Below are 27987 nucleotides of genomic sequence, written 5' to 3'. Positions count from 1 at the left end.
CCTTTGTTATTCATAAAGAGTTCATCTTACATATGTCATAGTCACTGGACAGGCGAGATAAACCTGGTTCAGGGACATATGAAGCAGGATTTCCGGGGCCAGAAAAAGGTGCGTCACATCATATAAAGCCGAGAAATGACATCCACATTCCTTCCCGAAATTGCTGTGAACACTGTAAAGGTGTTATCACAATTCTCAGCGTGACCTTTTGTACCCTCAGGTAAATTAAGCTTCAACATGGCCTAGTATAGTGACACATATATACCGGCTACAGCTCAGCATCTCAAGATACTTAGCCTTGGGTTTGATAGCAAAGCAGTGCCATGCTGCCAAGAGTTCCAAGCCCTGTATCTGCTCTCAGCTTCTCACCTTCCCATACACGAAATCAACCGCATTGTGTTAACAGCAGAGAAACGCAAATAGCAAACTCCCAACAACTCAGAAATAACATTCAAGATGCAAATCTATTAGTCACCATTTTGAAAATTGAAGAAACGCTGCCCGTGTGTAGAAACGCTGCCCGCGTGTAGAAACGCTGCCCGCGTGTAGAAACGCTGCCCGCGTGTAGAAACGCTGCCCGCGTTCTAGTCAAGTGAAACATTTTTTGTTTCAATGGTGGACAATCACCAGAAAGGGTCGTCATCTCATTGGAAACCACCAGCAGAATTAGAGGATCGCGTACGCAATTTTTTCTTCTTTATATTCCCAAATAGTGCGGTCTACTATCTTTATTATTGTTAGGGATTTGTTATACAAGTCCCATTTATGAAGCCCATAGGAAATTATGGACACCGGCACTCCAAGGTAGAAAAACGTCTTTTATTGACGTGTCATGCAACAATACACCTATTGCAACGTTTCGGGTTCACACAGGATCCCCTTCATCAGGCAGAACACTTGTTCCCGTCAATAAAATACTTTTTTCTACCTTGGAGTGCCAGTGTCCATAATTTCCTATACTCTATTCAGACGGTGGCCATCCATCGACTACTGATGCACCCAACCTATCATCACCGACTAGGCGGTAAGGAGTGCAATGGGTACACTGACTATGAAGCCCAGACACGCAACTACTACCCAGGAGGCCGCCTTTACCACAAAGACAAACAGACGTGTCCAGATTGGGCCATCAGAAGTCTGGCTGTCCATCCACCTTGAAGACTATTCAGAACACAGCCAGCCAGAGATCAGCTCTGCCATGTAATAGGTTGCCATGGTTACAACTCAAAACGGGGCTTATTAATAATGCTAGTGATCAAACGGTGAAGTGTTATTTACCCAATAGTAACCAACAAGTGGTCACCCTTTAAAGAAGAACAATGAAAAAAAGAGACTTTGGGTTGGTTGTCCACTTGGTAGATTTTTGTACGAACGTTCATTTGAAAAAGCTCGCCGGAACATTCGATAATGCCATCGGAGACTTAACGAATGTTATTTTTACATTCGATATTGGAATCAATGGATTATTGGAGCTTCTTGAATCAAAACCACATTTACTGTACAACCTTGGTTCATGCATTCAACAATTTTCCATTAGGGATTCACCAATACCGTTTTTTGGTATAGAGCAGGAGTAGCAAACCTCCGGCCCTCCAGCTGTGGTGAAACTACTAATCCCATGATGCATCTCTCCTCGGGAGTCATGTCTGTCACTGTGAGAATCTTGCAATGCCTGATGGGATTTGTAGTTTCAGCAAAGCTGGAGGGCCGGAGGTTTGCTACCCCTGGTATAAAGTATTGATATTTTTTTTCAGTACTCGCCAATACTGATACCAGAAGTCCCATTAAGGAAGATTGTAGTCCATCACGGGGGCAAGCTTGGAGCGGTGGAAGTAAAAAAAAAAAAGTGTGGTGTGCAATATGGTACATTATACAGCGGCGCAGTGCGGAATACCAGCAGCTATAGAGGAATACAACAAATGCCAGCAATAATACATTATACTATTATGTATATAATGTACTATTGCTGGGATCTGATGTATTCCTCTATAGATGGTGTTATTCTGCATTGCGCTGTATAATGCATTATTGCTGGGATTTGTAGTCCTCTGTAACTGCTGGTATTCTGCATTGCGCTGTATATAATGTATTATATTGCTGGGATCTGATGTATTCCTCCATAGGTGGTGTTATTGGAGAGGACGGGTATGATGCAGGAATAGAGAGGACGGGTACGATGGTGTAATGGAGTGCAGGGATGGAGAGGATGGGTATGATGGTGGAATGGGATGGAGAGGACAGGTATGATGGTGGAATGGAGAGGCCGGCTATGATGGTGGAATGGAGTGCAGGGAAGGAGAGGACGGCTATGAAGGTGGAATGGAGTGCAGGGAAGGAGAGGACGGGTATGATGGTTGAATGGTGTGCAGATGACAGGTATGATGGAATGGAGTGCAGGATGGAGAGGACGGGTACGATGGTGGAATGGAGTGCAGGGATGGAGAGGACGGGTATGATGGTGGAATGGGATGGAGACGACGGGTATGATGGTGGAATGGGGTGCAGAGGACGGTTATGATGGTGGAATGGGGTGCAGAGGACGGTTATGATGGTGGAATGGGGTGCAGAGGACGGGGACCAATGAGAAGCACTTCTTAGCACTACTAAATACGTTTTGTTTTTTTTATTATTATTTTGTATCAGGACAAGTAGTTTGTCATGAGGGACAAGTAGATTCGGCCCCCACTTTAGTCCTTGGACAAGTAGTTTTTTCCTAAATTTCCACACCCCTGAAACAGTTTATAATAAATGGATTTTTGTGGACACGGTCTATAGGGTTTCCTCCATGTAAGATCAGATGTCTTACATGGAGGAAGATGTCTACTTAGCGCACAGACTAGCATGCTTGGCTGAAACGAGTGTGGCGTTTATGTCGGCGTCGACCTACAGACCATTCATGCAGTGGTCGCATCTTCCAACCGTCATCTCATATCTAGGGCCAGCCTCAGGTCTAAATATATTATTTTTTTACAGGTATTTATATAGAGCTGACAACTTAAGGTGGCCATACACCTGCCGATTATCTACGATAATCGAGGGAAATCCCGCAACCGTACGATAATCGGCAGGTGTATGGAAGGCGTGCGACCGTTTCTACTGTACGTCTTGTCTTACGAGCACGTTGGAAAACCAGCCGAAAATTGTATGATGTTAGGCAGGTTGGTAGCGTGCTCGTAAGACAAATGCCGCACGGGTCGGTGTGCCCAAGCGCACACTGCCCGCTCAGCATTGCAGTCAGCGGAAGCCCTCCCCTCAGCGGGCCGGGCTTGAGATGATCGCAAGTACGATCTGCCTGTCCAAGATGGGCAGATCGTACAAGGTTTTTAATGACCTTACAACCATCGCATGATGAAAGTCGTGCGATGGTTGTAAGGTGTATGGCCAGCTTTACACAGCGCTTTACATACTGCACACATTCCATTGGGGGGCTTAGAATCCAATGTCCCTATCTTACATGCACAGGGCCAATCTGGACAGGAGCCAATTAACCTTCTAGCATGTCTTTGGAATGTGGGAGGAAACCCGGAGTACCCGTAGAAAACCCATGCAACCACAGGGAGAATATTCACCTTTGCTGCTGCCAGACCCGCCCGCATCCACACGTCGCACCTCCTCACGCTCACCACCCGCCCAAATGCACGATTGGCACAGGGACGCGGGGAGATGAAGTGAGGAGGAGGTGTGGGGGGCATGACAGCTGCCGATAGACAGGCGGAATACCACCAGCTATAGAGTACAACAAATCCCAGCAATAATGAGGTGGGTAGATAGGGTTAACAATGTAAAATTAATATTAATATGACCATAAGGTTAAAATTCCTAAAAACACAGGGTAGGGAGAAAAGCTGCTGAACTCAGGCTAAAAGCCTCCAGAATTATAATGTAACGAAATGTACAGCGCTAAATTTAGCGCTGTACATTTCGTTACATTATAATTCTGGAGGCTTTTAGCCTGAGTTCAGCAGCTTTTCTCCCTACCCTGTGTTTTTAGGAATTTTAACCTTATGGTCATATTAATATTAATTTTACATTGTTAACCCTATCTACCCACCTTTATTAATTCCATTAGCGCAAGTTATTTTAGATTACAATAGTACATTATACAACGCAATGCAGAATACCACCAGCTATAATGTACTATTGCTGGGATTTGTTGTATTCCTCTATAGCTGGTGATATTCTGCATTGCGCTGTATAATGTACTATTGCTGGGATTTTTAGTCCTCTATAGCCAGTGCCATTCTGCATTCATTGCTGTATAAGTTTACACTTTCCATTTCACTATATTGCACACCACACCATTTTTTTACTTCCACCGCTCCAAGCTTGCTCCTGTGATGGACTACAACCTCAATACAAACTAGTAGTCCCATCACTGGAGCCATTTTTTAAAATGTATGTTATTGTTTATCCGATTAACCGATTAATCGAACTTAATAATCGGCTAACTAATCGATTTTGAAAATAATCGTTAGCTGCAGCTCTACAATACAAACTAGTAGTCCATCACTGGAGCCATTTTGTAAAATGTATTTTATTTTATTTTTTTTATCCGATCGAACTTAATAATCGGCTAACTAATCGATTTTGAAAATAATCGTTAGCTGCAGCTCTAGAATATGCAAACTCCATGCAGATATCCTGACTGGGATTCTGCAAGGCTTAACACTAAGAAACTTTGCTATACAATAAGATTTCCAGCAGCTCAGAGCTATAAAAGTGCGTTCCCTGTACTACTATCCTTTTATTCTAACACAATACAATGAGGTTCCTGTATTAGTAGAAAAATAAAAAAAAATGCACATGCCTCTATAATGAAAGGCAGAACCACTTGAATGGGCTGATGATCTCGTGGGCCATGCAGAGTCAGATTACATGCTGAAGCAATGATTGCGAGATCGAACTGCCGGGCTAAACACGGGACAGAAATGGTTTTCCGCCCTTTTCTTCCTGGTTTACCGCATTGCAATCACTGAATACGAACATACTTGCGTCACTTATTAGCAGGACAGATTTCTAGTTTATGATTGAGCAGAAAACAGAATCAGATCCATTTATGTGGTATAATAAATACCAGAGTACACCTCATTCCTTATCAATGCAGAAGTGCAATAAGTAAAGGCTTGTGACTAGTTTATACTCAAGGACACCGATTTCATGATTGCTCCGGTAAGTTGCAAAGCGCCAGCCCTGCATTACCCTGAACAGCCCCTGACAAGTCTCGCCCATCTGATGGTGTGGAAACACAAAGTCACCTACATCAGCAATACCAACTTCTTGTGGGGCCCATTCACACCTATGTGTGCGTGCTGCAGTGCTTGTGGCAACACGCGTACATAAATGTGAATACATCTTTATAGCGTGCCTTTAAAAGAGGTGAAACTGCAGCACGTAGCTGTAAACCAACCACATGAATTGGCTTTCTATTTAAAGCACCATTACAGCCTCTAGATTTTTTTAAAAATGATTATAATAATAAAAAGCTCCATCGATCAATTATGCACCAGACTGGTAATTATGTCCAACAATGCCATTAAATGCTCATAGTTGAGCATGGTTACTGCAGCTTCCCCTAGCTTCTGTCAAGGAAGCTCTCACCCGCCAGTGGGACCTACCATCGTCCCCCGCCTGGGCATTACTGGGCATTTCCCTGATCTTTCCTTCTGATGTGCAAGGACAGAAGTGCTAGTAGGGATAGTAGGGATAATAGGGGATAATAGGGGATGGAATAAAGAAGATACTCACCTGACTCTCAATCCCGCCGAGCTGCTAGACAGGTCATTGTAGCCTCTTCTCTGGGCTCCGGTGGTCTAAGGACCGCTGACATCATCATGTGTACTGCGGGTCCCTTAACTTGCATTAGACATTACACAGCCGGAGAGGAAGTGGAGAGAGGCACGTGCCGACTGCCGCAAGTGTGAGGATCAGGCGAGTGATGCAGCTTTATTCCATCCCCTAGAGAAAGACCTGTACTTAACCCTTGCAGTGTGGGCATAGACCCACTACAAGGGAAAGTTTTTAAAATGCCCGGAGTTATTCCTTAAATTCACTCCAATTCAGCATTTTTTTTTTTATTATGGTCACAAATCTAGTGGGAGTTGGGACCTGACACAATCTCGCCCTACACATTGGCAGGCACCTGGTGTTTTCGGTTTTTCTCTCTTCCAAACAGAGAAGTGAATGATCGCCGCCCATAATGGATATATTTACACAGGATGGAAGACCTCTCTGCTTGAGGCACTCATAAGCTCCCAAATTTTAGATAGGGAACCAAATTCCATTAGGAAGACGCATTCACTTTCCTCTGCCGCTGTGGGTGGCATCACCATGCTCGTTTTAAGTGATTGATACAACACAAATATAAAAACAACATTCACACATTGGCATACCAAATATATGGGCAGCTCTGAACTGTATCATTGATGGAGCAGGTGAGAAACCCCAACTCCCCATGGCATATAGTGCTGGCAGTGTCTGTCTACCTTTGTGTCCTGCTTCCCAAGTTCTCTCCATTCATGCCATCCAACTTCAAACATTGATGGAGCATTCCCAAATGCTCATAAGATTTGCCTCCCTGCCTATATTTGGCTAAAGCCTTCCCACCCAACCGCTCTCTAATATCTATAAGCAGACCAAGAGGCTGTTTAGATGTTATACCCTATACATCAGGCCCAAAAGTGGGACGTTTGCAGAAGAGAATGGGAAGAAAGACTGGGAAACAAAGGGATCTGTCCTCCAAAACAGAGACAGTTCCGGTCTTACCTTGGGAAAGGCAAGTCATTCAATGCTTGGGAGTGAAAAGGATTTGCCGGGGTGTTGCAGGTGACCATAAAAATTGGGCTATGATCATCTCATGTGTAGATGCCATTCTTGAAGTATAGAGAGCCGTGTTACATTTTACTACACGGCTTACTGAAGGTGCCCCCCTGACAATATTTATGGCCCATATTGCCAGTCAAAGTGGGATCAGAGGACTAAAAGTGCATTCACATCAAAATCGGAAGCAAATCGCTTGTCAACAGAAGGTCCGTTTACTTGCAACTCTACCTTCCATTTTCCTATTTGCCCTTCCGTTAGCATCCGTTGAAATACGTATCGTAAGCCAACTGACTCGGTGTGAATAAGACCTTCACTGGGCACTCCTGATCTTTAAAACATTCTTTGGTCGGCGGAAGAATTTTCTACTCTCTGATAGTAGACTGGACTAGTTGGATTGTTAAGTTTTCTCCGCTAAAATAAATAGTGCCAAGGTAGTCTTTCAGCTTCTCTTCATCCCTAGGCATAATGATGGAATCAGGGCATGCGTGTTTATGAAAAAATGTCTTTGGGCAGTCAGATTGTGCCTGCACTCTAAAGTCCCTTCTGATGGTTTTACTTGACATGGTTCTGAATAAATGAACACTTGGTGATCCTTCAAAGATTTGTGGTGTGTTATGCTCGGCACACACCTTACAACCAATCACAAGACTTTTGTCTTGCGATGGTTGTAAGGTACTTAAAAAACGTACGATCTGCCTATCTTGGGCAGGCAGATCGTACTTGCGATGATCGCAAGCTGCGTCCCCCCCCCACCCCCCGAGGGGCGGGCTTCCGATTACCGCAATGCCGAACGGGCAGTGTGCGCCGGCCTGTCCGGCTTTTATCTTACGAACATGCTACACACCCGCCGAACATTGTACGATGCTCAGCGGGTTTTCGAACATGTTCGTAAGTTTAAAGTCGTGCGACCTTACAGTAGTAGGAGGTCGCACGGCTTCCACACACCTTATGATAATCGTACGATCACGGGATTTCCCGCGATTATCGTAAGGTGTGTGGGCACCCTTAAGGTGGCCATACACTTTACAACCATCGCAAGACCTTAGTCTTGCGATGGTTGTAAAGTACTTAAAAAAAACGTACGATCTGCCTATCTTAGACAGGCAGAACGTACTTGCGATCATCGCAAGTCCGCCCCCTTGAGGGGCGGGCTTGCGATGGCTGCAATGAGGGGCGGGCTTGCAAGGACGGCCCGTTCGTCAGTTGTCGAACAAGCAGGCCACTCACTCGCCGAGAATCGTACGATTCCCGGCGGGTTTTCCAGCCTGCTTGTTCGATGGAAGACGTTCGACCGTACAGCAGAAACGGTCGCACGCCTTCCATACACTGCACGATTCTCGTACGATCGTGGGATTTCCAGCGATTCTCGTACAGTGTATGGGCACCTTCAGTGATATCTCCCATACAATTATTGCAATAAGCAGCGCCATCTGCGGTCACTACAAGCACCCTTCCATGGATATTGGGACACCCGCTAATGAGTGCAACAAGAGATCCATACGTCTCATAATACAGTCTAAAGATACTCACAGACATTAGATGACAGTCCCTCAATCTGACCATTTTGGCAAAGATCTATTGCCTATACTGCACCAACAGACACCATAATTGGTGGCTCACGGGGGGATGGATAACGAACAGACAGGTGAGAAGTCTTGTCAGATTGCTATTTATCCCCATGCTAAAAGACCACCAATAAGTCAAGATCTAATCAAATATAAAACATTTCCCAAGAACACTACACTAATTACTCAAATCAATCTACAAAGACAAAACAAGCCAATTAATTCTGCAGACAAGATGCTGGAAAATCTACTCAAGAAACTGAATAGTATATTCGCTGAAAAATGGTGGAATACAATTCAAATGGCCACACCAAGCACAAAGTCAAGAGCCATATTGTTTTTTTTGTCTAGCTGTTGCCAAAAAAAGAAAACAAGTAAAGATCAGCGTAAGGGCAATAAGAGAAGACGAATGAGAACCCACAGGCCCCCTGCAGGGCTTTGACACTGAGGTGCAAGTCCATGTACTTAACTAGATGACAAGACACTGATCACCATGGTGAACCAGTTTATCTACAGACAGATAACAAAAGGCCAATTAGTGTAGAGGAGCTCCTGTGAGATAAGACCTCAAACATCAGCACAATTACTGTCCCCAATCTCCAGGAGGGTATTTACTAAATGGCAGCAGTTAATAGACACAAGTCTTTTTTTTTAACCTAATTAACTATGTAACCAAACGCGTTAACTCCAACCTGTCTGAGGGTACACAGAAACACCTTCAGTTCAGATAAGAATCTGCAGCCGTCTACGTGGGACTTTGTCAGTGTGGCAGTGATGGAGGAACAGAGAGGCGTTTGTGTCCAGAAAGCACACATCCTGGGCAACAGGATCTGGAGGAGAACTTCTCCTCTCTCTCTCTCTCTCTCTCTCCCTCCCGTTTCCTACAAACTGAACGGCGCAGCTTTATACAAGAACAGACATCCCAAAGGATGCAAAGTCCTCGTACAACTTCAGTCCTACAGGGGACCAATAAAAGGACAGTGTTAATATAGACCAGGGGTAGGCAACCTTGGCACTGGCTGGAGTGTGGTGAGGCTACAAATCTCATCATGGACCTGGGAGGCATGCCTGTGGCTGGCTGTTGTGCAATGCCTCATGGGATTTGTAGTTCCACAACAGCTGGAGAGTCAAGGTTACTTACAGTGGCTTAGTGGATAGCAATTCTACCTTGCAGCACTTAGAGTCAGGACACTATCTGCATGGAGTTTGCATGCTTGCATGGGTTTCCACTGGGCATTTCAGCTTCCTCCCACACTCCAAAGACGTATAGGTCTCCATATAGTGATCTCTCCCCATTCACCTTTATCTTTTATGTAACTATGAAGCTCTCTATAGGTCTCCACATACATGGAAGATAAGGGTGAATGAGGATAGATCTCTATGCAACTATGAAGCTCTCTATAGGTCTCCACATATATAGTGGTCTATCCCCATCCACCCTCATCTTCTATGCAACTATGAAGCTCTCTATAGGTCTCCACATACATAGTGGTCTATCCCCATCCACCCTCATCTTCTATGCAACTATGAAGCTCTCTATAGGTCTCCACATACATAGTGGTCTATCCCTATCCACCCTCATCTTCTATGCAACTATGAAACTCCCTATAGGTCTCCACATACATAGTGGTCTATCCCCATCTTCTATGCAACAATGAAACTCCCTATAGGTCTCTACATACATACATACATACATACATACATACATACATACATACGTGTGATCGAAAAAAACAAAGCGCTAAGGGTAAATGTATGTGCAAAAGGTGAACAATATGTTTTCTGGCGAGGCCAGTCTAAAACCTAATAAAGTGTGTGAAACAGAACTCACTGCAAATAAACAAAAAACACTCTAACCATGATGCACTAAACACTTATAACAAAAAAAAAATTCATTCCAATGAATTAAATAGACGAAAAGGTATTTAAAAACATCAAAAAAGTGTCCAATGAGAAAAAAATCCAGGTGAGTGGTGGATTCCGTGTGCAAATATACAAATGTGCAAAAATAGCAGTGTACTTGAAGTTGATCCGAACTGCCCCTCTCGGGTGGGTACTTACCAAAAGGAAGTTGGTAAGAAGCTCTTAGTAAGTAATACCGTGATTAGGCTTTAGCACAGACGTACTCTCTGCGAGTCCCGGCAGCTGAAACAATTGATTTTCTCCTCTATGCCGTTGGCTATAACTCAAGGATGAGGAGTCCGATCTTTTCTGATAAGAAATGCTGGCAACAGCGTTATTCGTTCAGAGGAGGGATATATGATTCTGATGCACTTTTCCCGCACTCACAGCAGTGATACTGATTCGGCCACTGGCAACTGAGAGTCTTTCATCTGACTTGGATTCCCGATGCAGGACTCCGGAGGAACCCTGATCTATCCCTAACAGGCCGGAACACACTCCCCGAGTCTCTTAACTTTCCCTCACAAGCTGGGTATCTGTCCCTGTCTACGTCCACACGTGCTCTGTCGGATGAAAGACTCTCAGTTGCCTGTGGCCGAATCAGTATCACTGCTGTGAGTGCGGGAAAAGTGCATCAGAATCATATATCCCTCCTCTGAACGAATAACGCTGTTGCCAGCATTTCTTATCAGGAAAGATCGGACTCCTCATCCTTGAGTTATAGCCAACGGCATAGAGGAGAAAATCAATTGTTTCAGCTGCCGGGACTCGCAGAGAGTACGTCTGTGCTAAAGCCTAATCACGGTATTACTTACTAAGAGCTTCTTACCAACTTCCTTTTGGTAAGTACCCACCCGAGAGGGGCAGTTCGGATCAACTTCAAGTACACTGCTATTTTTGCACATTTGTATATTTGCACACGGAATCCACCACTCACCTGGATTTTTTTCTCATTGGACACTTTTTTGATGTTTTTAAATACCTTTTCGTCTATTTAATTCATTGGAATGAATTTTTTTTTTGTTATAAGTGTTTAGTGCATCATGGTTAGAGTGTTTTTTGTTTATTTGCAGTGAGTTCTGTTTCACACACTTTATTAGGTTTTAGACTGGCCTCGCCAGAAAACATATTGTTCACCTTTTGCACATACATTTACCCTTAGCGCTTTGTTTTTGTTCGATCATACTAGGATTTATCCCTTTTCAGAGCAGCTTCGGGTTCTATTATATATTTATATTTATTCACACATATTGTATTAATTCATTTATTCTAACTACCACCTCTCTCTAGAAGCGCAGATTTATCTGTTTACATACATACATAGTGGTCTATCCCCATCCACACTCATCTTCTATGCAACTATGAAACTCCCTATAGGTCTCCACATACATAGGTGGGAATGTATCAAAACTGGAGCAGACATAATCTGGAGCGGATTTGCATTGTAACCAATCAGCTTCTCTCTCATTTACAAATCACAAGTGAGCAAACTGAATAGCGGTGCTGATTAGTTACCATGGGTAACTGCTCCAGATTCTATCTGCTCGAGTTTTGATAAAATCCCCCCATAGTGATCTATCCCCATCTGGATCTGGAAATGTTACAATGTACAGAAAAATCAAAATCATTTAAAAGGTTTTGGAAAAGTATTGTGAAAAGATTACATTGTTTTTTTTTGCTTGCTGGAGCCTCACTGCAGCAACACAAAACCAATGCCCTCAATGCAGTGTGACTGACAGCTACACATTGAAAGTAAGCTGTAAGTTTCTGAATGTGTCACCAGCGTCGGATGACAATCACCTTCTCGTCAACAATTGAATGGTGACAATGGCGTCTTAATATAGACCTAAACGTCATGTGACCGATGAATGCCATTACCTGTGTCAAGACTGCTGAAGGCAAGAGAGGCACAGGATACAAATCACAAAGTTCAACATATTGTTACCGAGAGTCACTGGAGACATTACAGGAAGATGTGAGCTGCCATCAGAAGCCAGACCAATGCCCCAGAGACGCCAACTACTACATGACGGTGCCCCAGAGACGCCATCTACTACATGACGGTGCCCCAGAGACGCCATCTACTACATGACGGCGCCCAATATATGCCAACTACATGACAGTGCCCCAGAGAGGCCAACTACTACATGACGGTGCCCCAGAGACGCCAACTACTACATGACGGCGCCCAATATATGCCAACTACTACATGACAGTGCCCCAGAGACGCCAACTACATGACGGCACCCAATATATGCCAACTACTACATGACAGTGCCCCAGAGAGGCCAACTACTACATGTCGGTGCCCCAGAGATGCCAACTACTACATGTCGGTGCCCCAGAGATAACACCAACTGCATAACAGGGCCCAAGAGATGTCAGGTACATGAGAGCATCCTAGAGATGCCAACAGCTACATGCAGGTGCCCCTGAGATACCACTAGTTATGTGAATACAACCCAAGAATAGCCAGCACCTATGTGAAATGTGCCCCCTAAGATGCCAACTGGTTCTTTCACATTGCAACAAATTCTTGTAAGAAAGAGAGGCCAGAGACTCTGAGAGCGATGTCATATCCAGCAACAAGGAGAGGGCTGCCCAGGGAAAGCAGTGATACAACAATGTCCTCAAGCTGTGTGTGAAGTGTCACTATGGTGGGCAGTCCCCTGGGAGGCAATGCTGAGGGATGTGCTGCCATCCCAGAGACTGGCAGGGAAATTCCCATTCACACACTGGTCACTATGGAGGGATGTATGAGCACAGGACGTGTGAGGGCACACTGCTCACCACACACACACACACATTTATTTATATATATATATATATATATATATAAATATATATATACACATATACATACACACATACACCTCACTACATGGATATACAGCTCACATACAGCACACTACATGGATATACAGCTCACTGCACTCATGTACACCTCACTACATGGATATACAGCTCACATACAGCACACTACATGGATATACAGCTCACTGCACTCATGTACACCTCACTACATGGATATAAACCTCTCAATACTCACCACACATGCTTGCTGTAGTCTATGTCCCGGGCTCTGATAGGTATCTCTGGCTGTCTCTGACACAGTCTGCGGCTAGTACACAGTGAGTCTCAGCCACCCCTACATAAGAACCACAGACCTGCGCCTGACGTCACTAGAACCATCCTCATTCTCTCTATTGGTCAGCGCCGTGCCTGTCAGTCCCGGTGAGCGCGTCAATTGGGCCCCCCCCTCCGACAACTCCCACCCACCGGCGCCCTCTCTTTGTCGATTGGCGGGAGGCGACGCGGGCACGCCTACCGCTGGCAGCAGTGACGTGGCCGGATCCAACTCCACAGAGCCACCGAGCTGATGGTGACTGCACAGGGTGGGCGGGGCCGCACGAACATGATGGGCGGAGCAGGGGGAAACGTCAAATGGGCAGGATAAGGGAATGTCAATGGGCCCGGGCTTCTCTGATCGCCAATTCGCCATTCACAATTCAAGTTCTGCGGACGGGGAGCTCTCCCGATGATGTGTGATAGAGATCACTACATATACGATGCATGACATTTATCTGATTGTAGGATCAATGAGGAAGAACGAAGACACGTGTATAAACAACAAAGTATTTTATATATAGAAATATATTTATTATTATAAAAATATGTACTGAGTGCTGCCTTCCATGTGCCCATCACTTTCATCAACTTCCTGGAGACCTGGATCCCCAGTGTGCTTTGCATCTCTGTCCCTGCTGCTTAGTGTGATGCAATATCTATTTCTCAAGACTGCTTATCCCATCATGCATTGCTTCCAGCCAGCAGTGATGATGTTACATTGTTCAGACATTGAGTTGTTCTCTGAATGTGCAACTCCCTGTGCTCGGTGTGCAGAGGGAAAGCTGCTGGAGTCATCACGGCTATCGCTGTATGTAGCTCGGCCCACTACTGATAACCACGTTTCTGATGAGGATACTTAGACCCAGCCAAGCTGACCAATGTAAGTGTCCCAAAAAAAAGATAATTCCTGGAGTTCTGCTTTAATGTCAGGTAAATTTCAAAGGAATATCTAATAATATCAGGAGATAATCTGATGGTTGGAAGACTCCAAGACCAACCTTTTCCAATCTCATGGCACTCTGGGGCGCCTTCTGCATTCCTCCGGGGTGACATTTTTACACAATATCATGACTTTCCATGGGGCAGTCCAGCTTTTCATATGACGGGGGAACAGTGATGTGAGAGGGAAGGGGGGCTCTAATATGTAATGGGGGACTACGATCTACAAAGAGGGGGCTCCTAATCCAAACGCAGACTCTGTTGTGAAGGAGAAACACAATTTGTTTGTGTGGGTTCCACACCTAAAATCCATACCAGATCCCTATCTAGGATAAAGGTCTAGTATGGATTTTTTAAGGGGCCATGTGTCATTCTTTTACATTTATGTTTCATACATATTAGCAGGGCCGTCGTTACCGCGAGGCAAAAGGGGCAACTGCCCTGGGCCCCATAATTTACAGGGGCCCACAGCAGCTGCCACTTTCACTCGGAGCAGCGGCACCACTGGTGACAGACATGGACTGGCAAGCATGTTACCAGTCAGGACAAGGGTCGGCCTTTAGGCACCCTGTGCGAGAAAGCTTTACAGCGCCCCTCAGTGACCACACCCCTCAGTGGCCACACCCTTTAGTGACCACACCCCCGTAACACCACCCATTTTTCCCAATATCCGCACCATTTAAAGACTCCTATTTTGTTAAGCATCAAAGAAACATATTAAAAAGTATGATAAAAATAAAACTTTTATTCAAAGGTATTAAACTTGTACGCACAATATAAGTATTCTTATCAAATAAAACAACAGAAGGGAAACAATAAATGTCAAACTACAATAGAGTCTATAAAAATAAAGTGTCAGGATGAAGTGGGGGGGGGGGTGGACGAGGGAGCGCTGTCATATCGGATGGCCAGCAGTGAGGGGGAGAGAAGCCGTCCCCCAGGACGGTTCCTGGATGCTTAAGACGATCTCTAGTGGTCTCCTGCGATAGCCGTGATCTCTAGCGGCCTCCTGCGATAGCCGTGATCTCTAGCGGCCTCCTGCGATAGCCGTGATCTCTAGTGGTCTCCTGCGATAGCCGTGATCTCTAGTGGTCTCCTGCGATAGCCATGATCTCTAGTGGTCTCCTGCGATAGCCATGATCTCTAGCGGCCTCCTGCGATAGCCGTGATCTCTAGTGGTCTCCTGCAATAGCCATGATCTCTAGCGGTCTCCTGCGATAGCCATGATCTCTAGTGGTCTCCTGCGATAGCCGTGATCTCTAGCAGTCTCCTGCAATAGCCGTGATCTCTAGCGGCCTCCTGCGTTAGCCGTGATCTCTAGTGGTCTCCTGCGATAGCCATGATCTCTAGTGGTCTCCTGCAATAGCCGTGATCTCTAGCAGTCTCCTGCGATAGCCATGATCTCTAGCGGCCTCCTGCGATAGCCGTGGTCTCCTGCTATAGCCATGATCTCTAGTGGTCTCCTGCAATAGCCGTGATCTCTAGCAGTCTCCTGCAATAGCCATGATCTCTAGCAGCCTCCTGCGATAGCCGTGATCTCTAGCGGCCTCCTGCGATAGCCATGATCTCTAGTGGTCTCCTGCTATAGCCATGATCTCTAGTGGTCTCCTGCAATAGCCGTGATCTCTAGCAGTCTCCTGCAATAGCCATGATCTCTAGCAGCCTCCTGTGATAGCCGTGATCTCTAGTGGTCACCTGCGATAGCCATGATCTCTAGTGGTCTCCTGCAATAGCCGTGATCTCTAGCAGTCTCCTGCAATAGCCGTGATCTCTAGCAGTCTCCTGCAATAGCCGTGATCTCTAGCGGTCTCCTGCGATAGCCGTGATCTCTAGCGGTCTCCTGCGATAGCCGTGATCTCTAGCAGTTTTGTGTGATACCCTTAGGGGTCTGGGTCAGGAAGTGGGAAGGCAGGTGATGGAGGCTGGAGGGTTGTGGGGGCCCATCAGCAAAATCTTGCCCAGGGCCCAATTAATATTAGAGACGGCCATGCATATTAGACTGATGTGCCACAAGATTTTGCATACTTTTAAAGGGTGCCATGGCTGAAAAAAGGTGGAGCAACGCTGCGCTAGACTGCTCACATTTTCACATTGTATCAGGGACAGAAGGTTTATATTTAAAGGAGAACTATGAGGTGAGTCTATAGAAAGTGGCTGAGGACAAGGGGAATCTATAGAAAGAGGCTGAGGACAAGGGGAATCTATAGAAAGAGGCTGAGGACAAGGGGAATCTATAGAAAGAGGCTGAGGGCAAGGGGGATCTATTATAAAGAGGCTGAGGGCAAGGGGAATCTATAGAAAGAGGCTGAGGGCAAGGGGGATCTACTATAAAGAGGCTGAGGGCAAGGGGAATCTATAGAAAGAGGCTGAGGGCAAAGGTACTCTATAGAAAGAAGCTGAGGGCAAAGGTACTCTATAGAAAGAGGCTGAAGACAAGGGGACTCGATAGAAAGAGGCTGAAGACAAGTGGACTCTATAGAAAGAGGCTGAGGACAAGGAGTATAGAGTGGTTGTACTGCTGTGAAATGCCATTAGAAGTGGCAATCATGAAAGCATGCATGCCCAGATTGATAAGGACACACCTGTTTTGCACATTGATTGATTCACGTCTGGTCACACAGATCCATATGACCTAAATAAAGTCTATGTGGAGCAAACAATTGTAAATGTAAAGCAATTAAACTTCATATGTAAATTGTGCCTCTGTCTACCACATGAACCTGTGAGAGTCCTTCCAATCTCATACACAGTATGTGCTTGAGTTTTTCCCAGTCACTTCCCCATGTGAATATTACCCAGCACCACCTGGTTTTTATTGAATTTGTTAATTACTTGTCTATGTAAATTAGCTGGAAAATATTTGTAGAAATTGCATACAGGGGTCAGCAAGGGAGTAGAGATCAGATCTGAACTGTATATGGGGTAACAAAGCATTTCTGGCCGGTGATGTTGGCACCATGTTTTTATGGCCTGTTTGGACAACACAATGGCTAAGGAGTTAGCATATCTGGCTGATAACAATGGGGCCCAGACATCAGATCTCACTAGGATCGCCTATCTAAATGGAGTTTGTATATTTTCTCTCTATTTATGTAGGGTTCCTCTGTGTCTCCATTTGATTGGCTTTAATATGTGCCTGACTGCAAGGCTGTGCGGAAGGGGTATTAAAAAATAGGTAGTGCAACCAAGGGCATGACCTCCTGTGAATGATTGTATTCTCCAGAATGTGCTGGGGAATATGTGGTAGCTAAATAATTGCTAATACAGTAACACAATAAATGTATTGGAGTCAATGGTTTGTCCTATATGAACAAGAGGTTTCACCAGTTTATTATACACCTTCAAATACTTTATTGGTCTCAGATAAGAACTTTCAGCAAAGGAGAGACCTTATGCAAGCCTTTCCCACCCAGGATTCTATAGAACCGTAGGGTTCCTCCAGAGGTTTCTAAGGGTTCCCTGGGCAATGAACAATTTCTGCCTCTCAGATATGTCTTATCTTATCTCTCAGATAAGAACTTTCAGCAGACGAGGTAGACCTTATTACAGCCTCTATGAACCAGGGTTCCATGGATTCCTCCAAAAGTTGCAAGGGGTTCCTGGAGCAATGAGAGATGTATGCCTCTCAGATAAGTAAGGGGGGGTCTGCCCAAATGTAAGGAGCATTCTTCCCAGTTACCATTACACAAATGTGCCATGAGCTGTAGATATAGTATTTATTTTAGCAGAGTTTCCGTGAGACTGGAAAGTTAATTCAAGGGTTCCTTCATGTTACAAAGGTTGTGGAAGGCTGCCTTATTCAATACAATCATGCATCTCTATATAGATGATAGAAAGATGATTTGGCAGTCAGACCATACAAGCATGATTTGTAGTATCAGTTGCCAGTGCCTAGGTTTTTTTCCACATATTAACCTTGGTGCAACATAAAGGGCTGATTTGGCAACAGATAAGTGTGGAAGCATAACAATAGCCATAGCTGAAGTTGCTGTTGACCCTGTACCCCTTATGGCATTTCCAATCAAGAAGAGTTGATATGAAATGTACAAGAAGAGACTATGCAGACAGCTCTCCTGCTACCGGTTTTGCCATGGGGCCCAATTAAAATGTTGCTATGGGGCCTCATGATCTGTAGTTTTGCCCCTGCTTCCACGGTTACTTGTTTGCAAGACTTGGCTCTGTATTCAAGTATTTATATGGTGTATTTGGCATACCTTGTAGCTCTACTTCACATGTGGTCTGGCACTATACTTGTCACATGTGACTTGAGATTAAACTCACAAGTCTGAGGGAACATACACATGGGAAGTCTGTGCTTATGTCATGTGATTGCTGAATGTGACATGAATGTCCAGAAACAATCCAACCACCAAATAATGTCTCAGCCAACCATAGGTCTCCCTTCAATGTATAACTACTACAGATTGCCATATACATAGCCAAAATGTTGCAGGATGCAAATGATATTGGCAAAAACACACCACCATGTGACACCCAGTGAAATAGTGACCATAATGTCATAGTGATATATACTGTATATGTGTATACAGTATATATAGGATACTGTATACAGTATATATAGTAAACAGTATTTTTTTTTTAATTTTCCCAGAGGTAGCTACTGCACTCCATTATGGTAAATACCAGGGTGCTTACCCACAAAAATATTCATACAAATGCATAGCAGAGTTTTTCAGTTCATTAGTCTGTTCACCTTCTTGTTTTAGCATCTTGATAAAGATGGACTGAGTTCCATAGAAGCATTGACAAGAAAATGATTATGCTTTGACTTATCTCCAATGCAAGACCCTTGGGTGCCTCTATGCCTACTTTGGATATATATATATCCAATATAGTGTGTTCTGAGAAATTCATTTTGAGTTTGATGATAGATATATATATATATATACGCACACATACACAAAAAAAATCACCACCTAGATGTACCTTCCATTGGATAATAGGTCTAGGTTCAGCAATGTTCTGTCCCCCAAAAATTAAGGTCAGTTGACTACCTGAATATACTGAATGACCAGGTTTTCCCATCAATTCGTTTTTTTGTTCCCTGATGGCACGGACATATTCCAAGATGACAATGTCAGGATTCATCGGGCTCAGATTGTGAAAGAATGGTTCAGGGAGCATGAGACATCATTGTCACACATGGATTGGCCACCACAGAGTTCAGACTTTACCCCATTGAGAATCTTTGGGATGTGCTGGAGAAGACTTTACGCCGTGGACCGACTCTCCCATCATCACTACAAGATCTTGGTGAAAAACGAATGCAACTCTGGACGGAAATAAATGTTGTGACATTGCATAAGCTTACTGAAACTATGCCATGGCGAATGTGTGCCATAATCACAACTAAAGGTTGTCCAATTAAATATTAGTGTGTGACTTTTTTTTTGGCCAGGCAGTGTATATACTCCTAATATAAATAGAAAGTCAACTAGTGAAATAAATAATAAAATAGTTAAATAGCATTAAAAAAAGGATAACACTTACCCCCAGCCACCCATTTTACTGCCTTGGCTGTCACTTCCTCCATAATTCAGTCTATACCGGTTCTCTTGTGGGTTCCTTGTAATTATCTGTGGCTTATGAATGATTGATGCTGGCTTATAATTGGTTATCTCCTGAGCCAATCGAAGTTGCCGAAGCTTATGTTATATCATGTGATGTCTACCACTGGGTACCTGGGGGGAGGCCCACAATCTGGCACTCCTCCGCAGAGAGAGAGAGCAAAAAAGTAACAATAATTATAGAGTAAAAATAAAGGCGCCTCCCTCGTTCTTGAGCAGTCCCGGACTTTTTGTTTTAATGGAATCATTTATTGACTACAGCAATGAATGTAGAGCAGGTCCCAACAGACAAAACGCTACGAGGACAAAAACATTTTCTAAAATACCTAATGCGTGTCAGAGCAGCTGAGTTCTATTCAGCCGGCGTTTATCTCTGAGCTCCAGAAATTTTTAATATGAACTTTTCGCAGCTGCAGTAATAAGTTGATCCTCTCCTGCCCTGCAAAGAGAAGATTCTTCTCCCTGATTGTAATGCAGGAAAGGGCTTGAGTCATTCTCAGCCTTGGACCCCAAATGGGTGGGTGCGCACGCTGTCATACTGGTGACCAAGCAACCATCCATAATATCATGGTTATTACATAAGCAGGCCAGACATTTATTACGTTGTTGTTTTTTTTGCTTTTACGACATAGTCATTACTGTTGAAACTTTCCATTAGTCCAGAGAGGAGTACGAATATAACTGTTTTAGTGCATTACACATCTCTGAACTCTGAATAACCAGAAGCTTCTCCTCACAGCCCCGAGGTGCTGATACTGTGGATGGACGTATGTTTTCACTTATGAGAGCACAACGCAAATCACATACAGCAGATACAGGATTTATACACTGGGGGTCAAATACATATATAGAGTTACAGGAAACGTGAAGTCATCCCAAAAATGTTAGGAAGGGGTCTTGCTTCATAGAGCTTGAATCCAATTACGAGGGGGGGGGGGCGAGGGAGATATACGTATGTTTGCACAATTAATTCCTGCGCTGACATAACGGAGAGCAATTACCCTGTGAATTGTGAAATTTGCCAAAGAAAACAGCGAAATGACCTACGCTGAGTGAAGTGATAAGTGTGGACGCAGGGATTGTACAGCCAATGTGACATTAAGGGGCCCATTCGTGAAAGAGCGGTAGGTCTGACCACAGCCATAGTGCTGATGAAAAAAGATGGTCATTTATAATGCAGAGCGCATTTTTCTCTTTGGAGTCCCAAAACAAGCAAGGCCAAATTTATTTTTAAGCATTGGGGAGGGAAAGGTGTGAGGTTTAGGAGTCATGTGACGGGTTTCTTCTCCATCACAGAGAGTTTTCTGCAGCAAGTAAGACAATGCTGTGCATTTTCGGGTTTATGTTTGAACAATTTGCAGGGCCCTGTGGCCGAAGGGCTGGGCCCTTCCCCCTGCGCATATCTGTGACTGTTTGTTTTGGGCGAATAATGCCGAGAACTAATGTTCTTACTACATTTTTTCAGTTTGAATTTAGTGTGTTGTGATAATATATTATGGCCCCTAGATGGAGCTGAGGAGCATAGGAAATAAGTACTCTAGTAGCCATCTAGTAACCATAATGTATTATTACAATTATCACTACATTCAAACTGAAAAAAAATATATTAAGAAATTTAATTCTTGGCATTATTCATGGAGCACAGGGCCCCTCTGCAAATTGTTTAAAAACAGAACCCCTATATGTGTGTTCAGCTTATTGTTTGGAACTCAGCATAAAGCCCAACTCTGGGCTTGACATTCCACCCCTCCCCATTTTTTGTCCCACTACCCCCCTTGGAACAACCTCTAATTTAATTTAATAAAACACACACAAATCTTTCTCTTTGATGTCATCTGTCTGGTTGCATGACTTCACAGATGTTCATCCAGCAATGGGGAGGTCTTGTATTCTGCAGAGAATGGCACCGCATAATGACATGGCACCTCTGTGGGCAACATTCTCCTTTAAACTCAGGCAGACATGATAACACCAAAAGAGGAGCCCAAAAGAGGAGCGACAGTGGATTGCAGAGTGGTAAGTCTACAGGGGACTGCTCTGTAGATCTGGTGAGTACTGCACCAAGAGCAATACATACACTTTGGGGTCTATTTATAAACACATAATATTAACAAAATATCTGTGAATGTTCATTTAGGGCAAATAATGGCAACAACATATGTTCTTAATATATATTTTATTCAGTTTGAATGTAGTGTGTTGAATAATACATTATGATCAATAGATGGAGCTCAGGCGCATAGGAAAGAAGTATTTTTTTCCTATGATCCTCAGCTCCATCTAGTGGCCATAATGTATTTTTACAACACACTACATTCAAACTGGGTAAAAAATATATTAAGAACATTAGTTTTTAACATTATTCAACTCAAAATGAACATTCACCCTGTGAATTTTGTTATAAATAGACCCCTTTATACCTTTTTGGCAGTAAGAAGTAAAAAAAAATGTAGCCCTAGCCTTGGGGTTTTCATATATTTTGTTGTGGTCGATAAAATATTTGCCTATTTTTGGTTAAAAAAAAAGGTTGTTTACATACACTACAATCAGTGTATCTAATAGAAGTATAACTTAAGATGCAGATAATGTAGGTGGACCTTGGCAGACCTGGGATCTATGATAATGAGGATCTATGAAATTTACATGTGGTACCCCTACATTTAACTTCACCCTTTTCCCTATTCACACATTCTCTCCCTTCTTCTTCTTCCTTTTTACGGTGTGATCTTACACCTTTAATTGTTACAATTTGTTCTTGCGTAGTGTGTACTTCAAGTCTATTCTCTATCTCTACCTAGGTGTCATGAAGCCCGTATGAAGGAAATTGCGCCTGCGGATGCGCACCTGCACAGCCTAGCCCTGGTCGGGCTGTTCACCTCTGTGCAGGCGTGCGGGTATGAGCGTGTGCGCACCTCCGACGTATTGTGCTGCCAAACGGGCTATTTCAGCTCAGCCTCTCCATGCCTCCAGTGCTGAGTGCCTTGTTTCCAGAACCTGTACCCTGTTGTTTGCCTTCCTGTTGCTGAACCCGGCTTGTTACTGACCCTGCTGATCTTCTGGTATCCTGACTCCGGCTTGTTTGACTACTCTTCTGCCTCCTGTCTGATTCTGCGCTGTCTACATGTTGCTGATCCTGGCCTGCCCTTCGACTACGACTTCGTCTCCTGATTCAGTACCTTCTTGCCTCCATGTTGCTGGCCCGGTTTGCCTGACTTCGACTCCTATCTGCATGCCTTTTTGCTGTGCGTTTATATACAATTGCCCAGCAGAGCAGATACAAGACCTACGTCCAGCATCTAAATCATCTTCCGGCACTCATGCCCCGCTCTGCCCCAGGTTACCTGTATCAATACTCAGGCCTCCTGGGACCAGAGTTACAAGTGAGGCCGCCCTTGTCATCTCAAGCTACATAAGTTGCGTGACACTAGGATGTAACTATAGCCATAACAGACCATGCGACTGCTATGGGGCCTGGAGGCACCAGGAACCCAGAATTGCTGGCTGCTCAGTGAGGTAACATTAGCATTAGGATTAAGTGAATGTATATATAATATAGTAACCTGTCTTCAAATTTTCTATGAAATCAGCTAGTGCTGTGGAATTACCTTTGAGATGGAGATTAGAGTAGAAGGGGGTCCGTTGATGGCTTTTCTTTGGAGACCCATTACACATAGTTATAGCCCTGTTCTCCACTTTTTTATTGTATTGGACTTTGGATTTTCTTTTAGTTTTACATGCCCAGAGCTGAACTATTCACAAGGCAATGTAGGCAGCAGCCTATGACCCAGTGGGTGTCTTATGGGGAGCTGCTATTACAGTACAGACAATGCAAATGGGGCAGCTTCTCTGTGCTTAGTGTAATTCTTAGCAATATCAATTGAATATTGGGGGATGTGGGTGCCAAAGCTTCCACCTAACCTAGTGTCCCATCCTGCCATCTCTATAAATGTCCTTCAACATGTATAGCAGCCTCAAATGAGCTTTCTCTACTTGTAAATGTAAAACTGATGATAATAATGAAAAAAATTACTGTAAAGCCAACCATTCAAATATTGCCACTACCTTGAAAATTGGTAAAACACCTCATGTAGATTGTAAGTTCTCACGAGTAGGGTTCTGCTAATCCTCTTGTATGGTATTTTATTGAAACTGTATTACCCCGTTTCCCCGAAAATAAGACCTACCCTGAAAGTAAGACCTAGCACTATTTTTCAAGATTCCTGTAATATAAGACCTATCCCAAAAATAAGACCTAGTTTGGTGGTAGCATGTGAGGTGGGAACTTGAAGAGCAGGAGAGAGGGTATCAGCTTGCAAGGACATACTGTATGAAGGGGATGACAGGGGACTCCCTCCGGCCAGCGCAGTAACAGGGAGCACTCCAGTACCATACTTCACCAACTGCTGTCCCCCTGAAGGCACTGCTTAATGTACTGTACTGTACTGTCCACTGTCTGATGTCCTCACTGCTGCACCTCTGGTACCACTGTCCCTGATGGCAAAAGAAGCCGGTGCTGTAGAAAGCAGAGACGCATTAGCCGATACTTCCTCTATAGCGCCGGTTACTGTGACAGGCGTAGTGATACCAGATAACTTTGGATTGTTGTACATTTTTGTTGCACATTAAAAAAAAAAAAGATATCCCCTTAAAATAAGACCTAGTGTGTTTTTTGGGGGCAAATATAAAGACAGTGTCTTATTTTTGGGGAAACACGTTATCTCCGTGTATTGAAACTGTCTCCCCATATTTATTTACTGTCTCCCCATATTTTGTAAAGTGCTGTGCAAACTGATGGCTGTTTATAAATCCTATGTAACAATAATAATAATAATAATAAACATAATAATAATAATCTAGTGGACACCAAATCTGGGCACATAGTGGTTGACGTCACTGAATATTTTTTCCGTTGTACATGAGATCACAAATAATATGTAATAAGCGATACATGGTAAACAAATAAAATAGGGGTTAAAGGAAAATAACCTTGATTGGGGGGAGGAGTCACTCCTCTTGAGCTATAGATGTGGCTGAAAAAGAGAATGTTTTGTATGTAATATTTACTGGACTAAAGAGAAAAAAAAGGTAAAATTGCATTTTAGTGCTGACAATAATACAAAAGGAAATATGTAAAAACACTAAACATTGCCTTGGAGAAGTGCATACAAATGTCTGAACTGTATGTACTGTTCACATTTACATTATCAATGACATGTGCAGGCCGGGACTCAACTGTCTGATATCTGTCCACAGGCAATCTCTGCATCTCCAACTGACGTAGTCGGCTGAAGATGTGACACAAGTTATGGTGCAGAGCTGACCCGGCTTTCCATTGTTTACTCTCTTATAAGTAGTTTGTGGCCAACCCTTCCCCTAAGGATAAGGAGCTGTCAGTATATCTTCATTTATATCCTTCTCTCTCTCTCTCTCTCTCTCTCTCTCTCTAATTATATTTTATTTCTTTTCTTTCCTTTCCTTCTTTCTTCCTTTTCTTTTTTTTCTTTTCTTTCCTTTCCTTCTTTCTTCCTTTTTTTTTCTTTTCTTTTCTTTCCCTTAGTTTTTTTTTCTTTCTTACTTTTCTTTTTTTCTTTTCTTTTCTTTCCTTTCTATTTTCTTTCTTTGTTTCTTTCTTTCTTTCTGTCTTTCTTTCCTTTCTTTTTTATTTTCTTTCTCTCTCTTTCCTACTTTTCTTTATTTTCTTTCCTTTCCTTCTTACTTCCTTTTATTTTCTTTCCCTTTGTTTTCTTTTCTTTCTTACTTTTCTTTTTTTGCTTTCCTTTCCCTTTCTTTTTTTCTTTCTTTGTTTCTTTCTTTTCTTTCTGTCTTTCTTTTTTCTTTTTTTTCTCTCTCTTTCTTTCCTACTTTTCTTTATTTTCTTTCCTTTCCTTCTTACTTTCTTTTCTTTCTTTCTCTCTTTCTTTCTTTCTTTCTTTCTTTCTTTCTTTCGCTCTCGCTCCCTCTCTCTCTCCTATCTATCTATCTATCTATCTATCTATCTATCTATCTATCTATCTATCTATCTATATCTATCTGTCTATCTATCTATATCTATCTGTCTATCTATCTATCCATCATAAACTATCTCTCTCATATATTTTTCAGTACTCTAACACCTAAAGCCAAAAGTTTTTTTCATTGTGGCTACAGTAGCGAAGGGTTAAAATTGCTGTCACTGTTTTTTGGAAGCTGTGTCTCAATAGGGAGATTTTCCTTCACTCTCAACAGCAAGTGCGAGGATATCTTTCCAATGTGAGGGAAAACCTCTCTTAGACAACTGTGACAGGAACAAGTGTCCCCATTATAAGATGTCCCCTCCAACATTTCAAATAAGTTTGGATTCTCTCACTTTCATTCCCGTAGACATTGGTGATCAGGACAATTAGAGAGCGCGAATCTCCCTAGCAGGTGCTCAGAGAGTAATAAAAACCTGACAGAAGTGTTACCCATTATCTATATGTCCGTTTATGTACGTATATATATGTATGTATCTGTCTTCTATCCCCATAAATATATATATATATATAAATATATATATAGCTCTAGTAGGACATTGAGCTCCATTGGAGGGCAGGGACTGATGTGAATGGTTCAGTGTTGTGTGGAAAATTTTGGCTTTCTATAAATGAATCAAAATTGAATAAAACAAATAAATAAAATAAATACAAGAATATGCAGATGAACAAACATTTGCACATGTATCACCAGCAATGTTCCCTGCACGGCACAATGGTTGACTGATCAGACCCCCAGACATGGTACATCAGATTCCCGAACCTTTGTTCCTGTGGAACTACAAGTCCAAGCACGTTTGGCTATCCAGGTTGCAGCAAAAGTTTCACTCTCCCAGATCCCTGCGTGTTTTTATTATATTTTTCTGTAAAAATAAGGGATGTTTCCCAATTCACAGAGTTGTTTGTTTTGTTTTCCCCTGACGGAATAAAGCTCTCCACCCTGTCCATTCATAACTCATGAGATACTGCTTCTAGAAATAGCATCCTGGTCCACGGCGTATCAAATGTCCACGTATGTGGAAATCAGTTCTTTCTCAGAAGGCGGATTGCCGGACTCTGTTCCATTTAATGATAAATAATAAGAAGAAAGGGAAATGTTGCAGTACGCTGTGTGCATGGCATACGTAAAGGCCAGGTTTTGGATGGAGTGGGGCTTAGATCTGTTATACTGAGTACACAAGGTGACTTTATGATACAATTTGTTCATAACAGAAGCAATAATTATGCAATTTGAGAAGTAAAATGACCGTCTGGGAACTGTCAAAATAAAAAAATATCAATGTAAATGATTTTTCAACACATAGGGCTTCATTTATAAAAGTTCAGATGTCCTATGCATTGCACTAGTGCTCCTAGAAGGTGCTGGCAGTATAGGAATCTCCTATACTCATCAGCGCCATCTAGGGGCACTAGTGCAATGCAAATCACATCCATCTGGCACAACTCCATAGGGAAAGTTCCAATTCATCTGCATTTATTGCAATAAATTGCACATTCTTTTTCTAAACCATCCAAGCAATTGTATATCAGATGTAGCAGGCAGATTGTCTATAGCAATGGTTGTCAACTAACTTAGAGATAGTGGTCTCAACTGTGGCCCCTAACATCACCAAAGGGGCCGTAATTACTGTTCAATATATGTAATGCTTCAAATGACTGTATGTGGACATTCTACAAGAGATCAGAGGTCATATGCTACTGAAGGTGGTCAGAGACAATACCTATGCTACAGGAGATGTTAAGAGATTGTGCATATGCTACAGGAAATGTTAAGAGATTGTCCATATGCTACAGGAGATGGTTGGAGACTGTACATATGCCACAGGAGATGGTCAGAGATTAAACATATGCTGCAGGAGATGTTCAGAGATTGTGCATATGCTAGAGGAAATGGTCAGAGACTGTACATATGCTAAAGGAGATGGTCAGAGACTGCAGACATTGCATGGGACAAAGACTGATGCAATTGTCCGCATCCAGGGGTTGCTGTCCGCAGGTAATCGGAGTATCTGCAATTACATGCGATTGGCATTG

General features: G+C 43.2%; 1 protein-coding gene across 3 annotated transcripts in view; it reads right to left on the bottom strand.

Moving 5' to 3' along the window:
* LOC108785366 (glutamine--fructose-6-phosphate aminotransferase [isomerizing] 1) overlaps nt 1-13450 on the bottom strand; it is a 44253-nt gene extending 30803 nt beyond the window's left edge. For all 3 annotated transcript variants that reach the window (XM_018554422.1, XM_018554421.1, XM_018554423.1), the window contains exon 1: nt 13336-13450. In XM_018554422.1, coding sequence (XP_018409924.1) covers nt 13336-13342 — 7 coding nt within the window. In that variant the 5' untranslated portion in view covers nt 13343-13450. The remainder of the gene's footprint in view (nt 1-13335) is intronic.
* Between the last annotated feature and the right edge of the window lie 14537 nt (nt 13451-27987).

This window comes from Nanorana parkeri, unplaced genomic scaffold (genome assembly GCF_000935625.1).
Source record: "Nanorana parkeri isolate BGI_ZX_2015 unplaced genomic scaffold, ASM93562v1 scaffold157, whole genome shotgun sequence".
Taxonomy (NCBI): domain Eukaryota; kingdom Metazoa; phylum Chordata; class Amphibia; order Anura; family Dicroglossidae; genus Nanorana; species Nanorana parkeri.
Note: the sequence above shows the minus strand (reverse complement) of the source record. Positions and strands in the feature narration are given on the sequence as shown.